This window comes from Chanodichthys erythropterus, chromosome 18, assembly GCF_024489055.1.
Source record: "Chanodichthys erythropterus isolate Z2021 chromosome 18, ASM2448905v1, whole genome shotgun sequence".
In the NCBI taxonomy this organism is placed as follows: Eukaryota; Metazoa; Chordata; class Actinopteri; order Cypriniformes; family Xenocyprididae; genus Chanodichthys; species Chanodichthys erythropterus.
Genome location: NC_090238.1, coordinates 33933119 through 33945091, shown reverse-complemented (window position 1 = coordinate 33945091; position 11973 = coordinate 33933119). Strand labels below are relative to the sequence as shown.

At 36.4% G+C, this 11973-nt stretch overlaps 1 protein-coding gene across 1 annotated transcript in view; it reads left to right on the top strand.

The window, feature by feature from the left end:
• Positions 1 to 469: 469 nt before the first annotated feature.
• sox11a (SRY-box transcription factor 11a) overlaps positions 470 to 11973 on the top strand; it is a 28963-nt gene continuing 17459 nt past the window's right edge. Inside the window, exon 1 of the mRNA XM_067367387.1 lies at positions 470 to 1804. Within this exon, the coding sequence (XP_067223488.1) occupies positions 705 to 1766 (1062 nt within the window). The 5' untranslated portion in view covers positions 470 to 704 and the 3' untranslated portion in view covers positions 1767 to 1804. The remainder of the gene's footprint in view (positions 1805 to 11973) is intronic.

Genomic DNA, 11973 nt, shown 5'->3' with positions numbered 1-11973 from the left:
ACCAAATACCATCTGAAATGAATTGACGTGATATTAACACACATTATCGAGCTAGTAATGTCTGGGAACAAGGCCTGATAATTAAAAATTTCATTTTTTTTTTTTTTTTTCCCCCAACTAATTAAATAGCATCTATTCTATCCTAGAATGATTGTTTTATTAAAAAGCTTTTCTTCCTATAAAACCATCCCAGAAGACTGAACATTTCCCCTAATTGAAGAATCGCCCACATGCAAACACAGGAACAGTGTCCAAGCGCCACCTTCAGTATTTTATTAAGAGAGAGAGAGTCTGAATGGTGAGAGAAAAGAGCTTGCCATACACAAATGTTTCCATAACATAAGACTCGCTCCTATAGTCGCACATCGTCATAAAGGATTGTGCAACATTTGGTTTGTTTGGTTTCGCGTGTTTATGTGTTGACACTCGCAATCCCGTTCAGTTTATCTAGCGATATGCGTGTCTCGCACAGCGTGGGTCCAGACGGGAGCGCGTTAAGGGTTAAAAGCGCGCTGCATGGAGTCTGTGGGGCGGAGAAGAGGGGTGTGATTGGAGCGCTACCCATGATGTCATGTACATGAAAAAGCCAAGAAGTAGTTAAGAAGGCGGCTTGTAACTCTGGAAAGAGTGGGTGAACCTCTAAGGCGCAGAGAGCAGACGCACGCGGGTGATATTTTGGACTGACAACACACGGCAACGGCACCATGGTGCAGCAAACGGACAACAGCGAAACGGACAGCATGTCCAGAGAAGCCACCGACTCCGACGAAAGTGAATTCATGGTCTCGATAAACCCAGACTGGTGCAAGACCGCGACCGGACACATAAAGCGACCGATGAACGCGTTCATGGTGTGGTCTAAAATCGAGAGGAGAAAGATCATGGAACAATCTCCAGACATGCACAACGCCGAGATTTCCAAACGCTTGGGGAAGCGCTGGAAAATGCTGAAGGACAGCGAAAAGATACCTTTCATCAGGGAAGCCGAGAGACTCCGCTTGAAACACATGGCTGATTATCCTGACTACAAATACAGACCCAAGAAGAAACCAAAGCTGGACAGTTCCTCCAAACCCTCAGCACCATCTCCAGAGAAGTCCTGCAACAAAATGTCCAAGAGCTCCAAGAAATGTCCCAAACTGAAAACGAACAAGACGGGGAGCAAATCATCTCACGGCTACGGAGATGAGTACGCGTTTAAGAGCATGAAAGTTTCAAAGACTGTCATTAAAAGTGAATTCACGGATGAAGACGACGACATCGACTCCGAGGAGGACTCTCGAGTCAGGGTGAAGGAGGAGGAAGAGGATCCGATCCGAGCCTACAACGTAGCGAAAGTTCCCGCCAGCCCAACTTTGAGCTCGTCCACGGAGTCCGAGGGCGCCAGCATGTACGAGGAGGTCCGGAACAACAGACTCTTCTACAACTTCAAAAACATCACCAAGCAGAGCACAATGTACCCCGCATCTGTCTCACCAGCATCCTCTAGGTCAGTTTCCACGTCTTCCAGCTCTAGCGAAGACGCGGACGACTTGCTTTTTGACTTCAGTTTGAACTTCGCCTCCTCCGCGCAAAGCTCGGAGCTGGGCAACCCAAATCCAGGGAATCTCTCCCTCTCTCTGGTGGATAAGGAGTTGGAGTCTTTTAGCGAGGGCAGCCTGGGCTCCCACTTTGAATTTCCAGACTATTGCACGCCTGAGCTCAGCGAAATGATAGCTGGGGACTGGCTGGAAGCGAACTTTTCTGACTTGGTTTTTACATACTAAATAAAAGACAAAGTCCCAAGTAATAACACACGGGAGAGGTATAATGCTCTGTTCTGTACGTATTTCTTTCCCCTGCCTTCTTCTGGTGGTCCACCTATAGGGGATTTGATAAGGAGGCGAGTATGGCAAGCCTTTTAAACATTTACTTCGTTAAACGATTTAGTATCTATGCTCGTGTTGTTAGTATCAATTATTTAATTACGAGGAAGTTATCTAAATGTGACTAGTATTTATTTAGTTTTTTTTAGTTTCATAGTATTCCAGTACTAACATTTTGTTTTTTACCTCACTTGTTACACTAGTTTACATAAGTAATCAGGCATAAGTAATAAGAATAGCTTCTTTATAATTCAATTTAAAATGCTACTAGTAACAGTTGAAAATACACAAGTGTCTAACAAATATGTACTAGTGTATTTTCAATGTTTTTAATACTAATAAAACTGGAATATTCTCTAAATAATAATAATAAAAAAACTACTAGAAAAAGAATAAGTATTAGTATGCAATTAATAAGTACAAGTATTTGAGTAGCTGTGAAATTTATATATATATATATATATATATATATATATATATATATATATATATATATATATATATGCTAGTCACTATGTCACTATTGGATTACTTACTTGTAATTAAAAAAATAACTACTAGCTACAAAAAAATAGATACTAGGTACTTTGAAGGAATAAATGTTAAAATGGCTTGCCATAGGCGGGGAGAGGTTTGAGGAATTAGATGCTCATGAAGCTGGTACTGTAGCAAAAAAGAAAAAAAGTCTGCAGACGTTTTTTTTTTCTGGCAGCATGACAGGGTTTTATGGATTTTTCTGTAGGTCTACATTTACTGTTCAACTAAAGCGGACCACAAAGGGAAAATCTGAGAACTTCTATGCATCTTATACCCTCTTTCTAACTGCAGGGAGCTGAAAATGTAAAGACTGTGGACTGACTCAAAGCAAATCTGTGAACTATTATTGTTCAGGACGTTTCTTTCAAACGTTGTTTAGTCATTTCTAAATGCCGGAACTTTTTCTTTTTAAAATCTTTTTTTTTTTTTTTTTTTTTTTTTTTGGAAACTGATTCTGTTTACCTACTGGTTTGAAACTTAAGCAGCCTAAACCTCCTTAGAGTTGCAGGTGTTAGAGGAAGCATTTTGATACATAACAGACCTCATCTTTTTAAAAGAAAGCAAACTATTTTCAGGCATATTTTTGTACAGTTAAAAAGGGAATGTTCTTACTGGGCACTCAGTGAGTTTCAGGCACTTCTTCCCTTTATCATTTGTGTTAAGCATGCAAGGGAGTCCTGGTTTAAGGATTAAGTTTAAATTAAAACTTGCATCAAAAATGCCTTGTGATTTTAAGCTAGGTTTTGTACAGCTGTAGATCAAATTTGTTGAGTATTTGTAGAACATATGGCATTGGGGAGGGGGGAGATGCATACCTCAGTGCTGGTATTAGTTTCAAGATTGTATATGTACTGTAAAATAGTAAAGTTAGGAGTTTATGTATATCATACTCGTGATATGTGGATGGGTCCCAAATCGCAGGTGTGAGACTGGATTTTTTTTTCTTTCTAATGGCACATACTGTTTCCCCTTCATTTTTTTGTGCAATATATTTACTTGTAAATGCAGACCATCTACATTTTTTTTTTTTTTATTTGCAATTTTTGTAGCAAAATGATGGACAGGCAGACTTTTGCTCTGTCAACATCATTATTTGTCATGATGCTGAAGTCATTGATGAATAAAGAAATCAGCTGGAACTGATCGTAACTGAATATGGTCACGTAGTGTGCTTTTCTGTGGAGAAAAACCCCACCATTTCTCTTTAAACTGACCCACTAAATTGGACAGTTCATGTCCTGCAAACCAATTTGAAACTGACTCACTTTTGAAAATGTGCCATAATGGGCAAATAATGAATGTCGGTGGTCTGGCTGAAGAAAAACCAAGAAAGCAAAAAAAAAAAAAAAAAAAAAAGGTACATTCCATTTCCTCGTTTCATATGATGAAACAGTTTATTTTCAACTCAAGACTGCCGTCTTTTCTATTAAAAACAACAACTACAACAACAACCGTAAACCTGTATTTTTGTTTCTTGCACTTAAACATATTTTGTTTATTTTTATGTGGGTCTTACATAAAGTCTGTTTTGATACAAGGTTTGGAATATGATGGACTCTTTGCCAGGGAACATGGTGAAGTACAAGGCAGTCTAGCCTCACATTCCAAATGTAAACCTCTCTTCGACTCATCTTTTAATAAACAAATACTTACCACCATAAAATCTCCTCTCAATTTGTTAAATGAAATAATGATGTCATTGTTTGTTCGTAATGAGTGGGCTACAAGCTTTTGCATAACCTGATTTTGCTTTGAAAATATACATCTTTCCTGGCAGGAACCAGAAAAAGCTACCAGTTTAAATCATAACAGTTCCTCCACTCCTCCCGTTCAAAGCAACGGCCCCTTTAAGAAATCAAATTTTGCGCTGTTTGAAAGCCGTGTCTTGTGATTGGTGGGATTTTGTGGCCTGTTGGAGTGAAGAGGAGAGACGCAACATGAATGCTCCACAGCTGCCACTAATCACATCCCAACTCCTCCCATGAAGACCCCCGACTTCCACTGCCCTCTTTTTTTTCCTAGTGACCAGTCATGCAGCTTAGAAAAATAGGTTATAAGCAAGAATACACAAACACTCTTAAATATAATCTGTCATTAGATTTTCAATCAATATGCACTTAAGACGATTACTAAAGCATTAAAGTGCTCACAACTGCTTTTAGAACTGTTTCCGAAGCATGCAAATCGATCTCTTAAAGATGCATCTATTAAAGATGCATTTACTAAATCTAGCAAGGAATGCACTGAAAAAAATGTAATAGGCAAATTACCTTTTTAAAAACACCTTAATTGCAGTCTATTAATGTGCAGTGTTGGGGAAAGTTACTTTTAAAAGTAATCCATTACAATATTGGGTAACACTTTATTTTACAGTGTCGTAGTTACACGTTACTACATGTACGTAATAACAGCAAATTATGCATAATTACAAGTAACTAACCCTAAACCTAACCTTAACTGTAGCTATATAGTAAGTACATGTAGTTAATTAATAGTACTCAGTACTTGTTTGAGTAAATACAATGTAATTACGGCACTTAAAAAAAAAGTGTAACCCAATATTGCAATACTTAGTTACTTTTGATGGAAAGTAATGCATTCCATTACTCTTGCGTTACTTTTTTTTTTCTTTTTTTTTTTCACCTGGGCTGGGCTTGCTTGTTTGTTTATTTTTAATAACAACAAAAAAAATTCTATTATTGGCAAATGTAAAGACCCTTTCACACCAAAAGTGGAATAAATAAGCTTCAGGCTGATCACAGATGTGATGTTTTTCTAAAGTCATTTTTGCTTATTAGTATGGTTGAATTGGATAATTAAAGATCAGCAGCAAAGACATTGGTAATAAAGTGAGATTAAATACATAAATGTATATTTGTTTAATATATTTAATTATTACAGGTTTGTGCAATATTCTGAGATTGCATTTCACCGTTTTTATTCATTTTGAGGAATACCAACCTGATCTCACGTACGTATTTTATGAGGTGGCTAACTCGTACGAATGTTTCTATGTTTTTTTTTTCTACGTATGCATTTTACCAGTTGCAAAATTTGCATGAATTCTTACTAATGATCTACACCTAACCGACCCTAAACCAACCCGTCACTGGGGTTTAGACAAATCGTACAAATTCGTACGAGTGAGGTTATACGAATTGGCCACCTCGTAAAATACATACGAATTGGTCGTGAGATAGCATTGCGAATACAGACTCACATTTAGTCTAGAACTACAAAAATCATGTTTACACACGACACCTCCGCACTTACTCCTGATTTCTGTGGGAAAACAAAGTAACTTTCATTACTTATTTGAAAAAGTAACTCAGATATTTTGTTGTAATTGTTGTAAGTAATATGTTACTTTAGTTACTTGAAAAAGTAATCTGATTACGTGACTCAAGTTACTTAACTCAAGTACTGGTAATGTGTGATACATGGCTCTTTCTTTCTAGATGTCTGATGTGTGGTGTTTGTATGCAATAGTGCAAATGGCCTATATGAACAAGAAGCAGCTTTTTACAATTAATGAAGAGCCACGGAGAGCAAAGATAAATGCATTACATCATCCTGATGTAATCGTAAGTGTTTGACATGCATGGATGTACTGTATGTATTTAGTTTGGCCATTAAGTCAGTCAGGGCATCAGTAATAAAACATTTATCTGGCTATTACTTTACCTGACCTCTTGGTCAAAGTTACTAATGGATTCATGGAGCGATTCCCCACAGAATGTGCACATTGATTTTGTGCTCCTCTGAAATATCTGGTCCGGCCTAATGCCACCGGAACGCAGTGAAATGAAATTAGTGACCCGTTAAAATTTCCCTCCATTTCCTCTTTAAATAAATGGAAATTTGAAATGCTCGGTAGACATTGAGGAGGATAACATCTATCAAGTCCAGTAGTTGGAAACTGGTGACAAAAGAAAGTAATTCCCAATGCCTTGAGCTCTTAAATCATTCATAAAATCTGGATTTCATGGCCAAATGCCACATGTGACATCTACATAAAGGCTCCTGGAAAAGAAGCTGGTGGTTTTAAACATTTTTAGATTGGATGTGTTGCTAAAAATCTTAGCAAGTCTTCTTGAAAGATGATTTGAGGGCTTGGGTTGCACATCTATGTCATTCTGCTACAGCTACCTCAGACAAAAATAATAAATTGGACCATGAAAACAAAGATGTTTTTCTCTCGCCAGTGTAGTGTGTGAGAACTGCGTTCTTAATATCCTCTGCTTTGTCAGATGTGCTTCTATGTTTGGCGAGAGAAATGCTCACCAGTGTTTATTGCTATCAGATAGATCACTCATCCTCGGAACTCAAAGTACAAGAAAAAAGATTAGCTATTGAACTGGTAATAAGAAATGCATTTCAGCAATTGTGGTGACATTCTTCTTGTGCAAAGGAAAGGATGACCTGTTATGTTCCTGTCACTTGCTGTCCATTCTTTGCATTGCATGTCAATCACCGGGCTACTGAACCTCGCCAGATTTACTTCCTTTGTTTTGCAAAGTGTTTAGTACACCACTATGTAAGCCTATAGATTTTTTTATTTTTTTTTTCAGCAAATTTCACAGTGTTTTATTTTAAAAGGGAAAATGGTTATATAAGGTTAATATATAATAACACATTATATATTGTATATATGTTAAAATAATTAATATATAATATACTTATAATAATGTAATTATGGAATAATTGTTTATATATAGACTGAAACATACTACAACGCATATATTATCTACAACATATAATGACTACAACATAATCAGTTATTAATATTTTGTTTTTGCAGAGAGAGAGAGACAGAGAGAGATAGAATTATTAATTATGTTGAAAGGGAAATTTGCCCAGACAAAAAATATGTATACTGTATTTGTTCCCTTTGGTTTTGCCTTTACTGGGCATATTTCTATTTCAACACTTTTTTTATTTCTAAAATACATATATTAAAAAAAATATATATACATTACATCACTGTAAAAAAAAAAAAAAAAATTATATATATATATTCACGATTTATCACAACATTTGTTTCTTTTGTCAAATCAACTTAGATAATTAATGTGGTTCAGATAACATAATATTTTAAGTTTCTGTTGATTAAACCAATTGCCTTCATTGTATTAACTCAAATTTTTAATTTCAATGAACTCAATTTTAAGGCAACCATGTAACTTACTTTTTTAAGTTAAACCAACAATTTATTTTTACAGTGATCATAAAAAATATATATAAATAATATACTACATATAATAATATATAATAATAACATACATAATTATACATACAGTTGTGGCTAAAAAAGTTATTTTTTAAATAACTCTACAAGTTCAATAAAACAATCAAAATATGAGAAAACTATTTTATATTTTTAAATATTTTAAATATGAGGGAAGAACAAAACACTAATCTTTGTTATATTGATTATTTGGCAAAATAGGGCTAAACTGCAGCTAGAGGTTTTGTTTTACTGTAAAACAAAATGCATAGAATAACAAAAAGCTCACAGAAAGAAAAAAAAAAAAAACATATATTGACTACAATATAATCAGTTATATCCTGTTTTTGCATGTTCATAATTTCTTGCCAAAATGTATGTCTGCAGAATTTGGCATGTTTCATTGCATTGTAATTGACTTGAAACACAACTACGCAATATGCTTACAAAATTTATTTCAAAATTTCAGTATATTCAAAATCAAAAAAATTAACATCACTTTTGTCCACTACTTTAAATGTATAATTAATTATGGCATAATTATTAAGTAAACATAAATGTGTTTACATATTTTACCTCACTGACTACCGCAGAACAACATCTTTTATCTCTTTGTCCTTTTAGCATTAAGTAAATTCTCGGTGTTAATGGGTTTACATGTGCTGGCCCTTCGACAGGCCTATAGAAAGACCCCTGACCCCTGCTGTGCTGCTGAGATTTGTGGCATGTCCCTAGAGGCCCTCGGAGCCATGCTTCGGCTTGGCATCTCACCACATCGAGGAACGTTTTCAAAATGTGAACAAGCCTAAGCTGGATTTGCACCATCAGGCTCAGAGATAATACAGCATGCCTACGGTGGGTCATTTGCTTCTTCCATTTACAGAATACCTCCTCAGTTCAAAATAGAGCTTAAATTTGAGCAGTTTTGGGCCACGGCTGTTTTAAACCTGTTTTAATCATACAACGTAATCATGACCGTTTCATCATTAATCTAATGTCATTCCAGTGCATTGGAACATACTAAACTGGATCCAGAAATTAAGCCTATGTTTTAATCTTACTCAGAATTATGTATTAACATAAATTTGGCCATTTACTTAATGTTTTAGGCTACCTGGTTTATTTAAGTTACACTTTACTCCATCTGTTGCTATAGTTAGAGAGAAAAACGTTGAATGTATCCTAAATCCAAAGGTAATCTACCTTCTGTGATCATACTGAGAGCAATATTAGAGTTTTACTGCTCACTGCTCCCTTGTATGTTTTTTCTATCTACTTGGAAAAGTCTGTTTGGATGGCTGCCCAGATACATGGATTTAGGTATGTAATTTTCCCCCATTTTTTCTCTCTTCCCTTCTTTTTTCCTCTCCTCTCTCTGCAGAGACACAAGAGGAGCCCGTCCGGCACAAACCTCTCATTCAGCCTGTACGTTTGTGTTTTTTTTTAATATATATATATAATTCAAAGCACTTGCATTGTCTTATTCATTTCTTTTTTAATGCAGAAATCTTTAACAAAATTGTCCCTTATAAGTGTTACAGAACTTGCCTCTCAGGAATGAATATGAACAAGTTCCCTATTCTCTCATACAAGTGATAACGGTTAAAAACTCCCCACCCACAGCCTCCCTCTTAGGCCCAACGCAAGCAGTAAAGAACAATAGCTTAAGGGTATACAATTTTGACCAAGCCAGCAGCAACTGCTCGTCCATTCATATGCATCTGTAATTTAATACTGTTCTAAGGCCTTGACTGGCCCCTCCCATTCTTGCTCACTATAGAGGCTCTTTCCAATGCACTGTGCCCAGTGACCATTGTAATCCCCAATGTCCCCTGCTTTCTCTTTCAATTCACATGTTACCCGGGTTACCCCATTAGGGCTACTCTTCATAGTTTGCATCAGCATGGGGTCTAATTTGAAAGTCCCTACTGCTTCAGTAAATAATTAGCACATCAAACCCCCCTCAGGCTCCTCACAGGAAGCTTAGGTCACTAGGAGAGGTTTATTTTGATGAATGCTGTGCTGTTGGTTTCTGGGATGGCGAATTTTACATCCCAACTGAACTGACATTGTATCAGGTGTTAATATTGAGTATAGTCTAAAAATAGAGAAAATGGGAAAGAAATGTGTATTTCGTCACGCCCAAGGCTTAACAGCTGGAGTTTTTGCATCTCTAAGCCATGTAAAAGAGTCATAAAGAGCCAAAGAGATTGGCGGTTGCATGCCAGAATGGGAAAAACAAGTGATGAAATGAGTTAGAAATTACACAGCCTACTGACAGACCCCAGAAATTCATAGTGCTCTAGTTTTTCATAAGCTGTTTCACCCTTTAATTGGGACTATAGCATATGCGTTCAGTGGTGTCAAACTGTGTAATGTGAACTGAAACTGAAGTTCATGGTCTTCAAAGAGTTGTATCGAATATTTGCGATCATTCCTTGCAATTGTGTCCATCTTGCTATGATGTGCCTAGCTTGAATAAACAGAGCCTTGACTAATGGGTGTCTAATGTAAACAGCATCAAACAAGTGTGCTCAAATAGTGTATGAGAGAAGAATGCTATTCGGCATTGCATTTCAAATAGTAATTTTCTGAAACCATTCACTTCATGGTATGACTGCCATTGGCAATGTACTTTTTATAAATGAGCTCAAATGTTTTGGGATCCAACATCCATAGGACAGGAAATATCATATGGTGCGTCTCAGTCAACTCCCTAGCTTCATATGTTGTGAATCAGTATATAGTGTACATGAATTTGGGCATGGGTAAGGACAGTAGGGACCCTGGCTCACTACACATTGGGACACTGAAGACATTTTTTTTTTTTTTTTCTGGTGACATGACAATATCATCATTGTACAACATCACTACTGGTAAAGTATATTATTAGGCTGCTGTCACTGTAAGACCTGACGCATGTATCCATTATACTATTACACATGAGTTTTCTTTCTCAACTGTTTACGTTCACTTAAAACATAACTGACTGTGTTTATGTGAATACTCGCCAAGACTGGCATTTTAACATTACTTTGTGTGTATTTGACTGTTTAAGCAATAAGCATCGAAAAATAACTGATAGTACTGAAAAGCAGCTTTATGTGCGCACACTTTGGGTGTGACTGTGAGTAAAATTATGCGCAATACGTGCAATCCCACGCTGAAATTCAAGCCCTGTAACACTAACAATACTGAGCAAATGAAAAGAGTGAGTGAGGGAAGGTGGGTTTGTGTGTCAACCTGCTGTCGGAGAGATGAGAGAGCGAGAAAGCACAGCTGGTATTGTCTATCTATTCTTTAATCTATTCTATAAATTGAGTATTTGAAGCGTTTCAGATATTTCAGTATCGATATTTCTGTATCTATCAACATTCACAACTTTATAAAATATAATCACTGGCTTCCGTTAACAGCCGCACGAGAGTCTAGTTAAAATTTTTAACTAGTTTTAAATATGGATATTTTTCTTACAAAAACCAATCATTTTACTTTAGAAGGCCTTTATTAACCCCCTGGAGCTGTATGGATAAATTGTATGATGGATGGATGCATTTTTTGGGGGGTACAAATTCTCTGGTACCATTCACTCCAATTATAAAGCTTGGAAGAGCCAGGATATATTTTAAAGGTGCCATAGATTGTCTTTTCACAAGATGTAATATAAGTCTAAGTTGTCCCCTGAATGTGTCTGTGAAGTTTCAGCTCAAAATACCCCATAGATTTATTTTAATTGTTTTTTTTTTTTTAACTGCCTATTTTGGGGCATCATTAACTATGCACCGATTCAGGCTGCGCGGCCCCTTTAAATCACTCGCTCCCTGCCCTCCCGAGCTCTCGATTATAAGTGCAGTTATACAGTGCATAAACAAAGTTCACACAGCTAATATAACCCTCAAATGGATCTTTACAAGATGTCCGTCATTCATGCTTTACTTTACTTTACTTTTATGCATTTGGCAGACGCTTTTATCCAAAGCGACTTACATTGCATTATACTATACATTTGTATCTGAGTATGTGCAATCCCTGGGATCGAACCCATGACCTTGGCATTGCTAGTGCCATGCTCTAACCACTGAGCTACAGGAAAGCGTTTGCATGCATTGATTCCTGTGAGTATAGTGTTTATTTGGATGTTTACATTTGATTCTGAATGAGTTTGAGGCTATATGCTCTGTGGCTAACGGCTAATGCTACACTGTTGGAGAGAATTATAAAGAATGAAGATGTGTTTATGAATTATACAGACTGCAAGTGTTAAAAAATTAAAATAGCGACGGCTCTTGTCTCCGCAAATAAAGTAATAAACAATGGTAACTTTAACCACATTTAACAGTACAT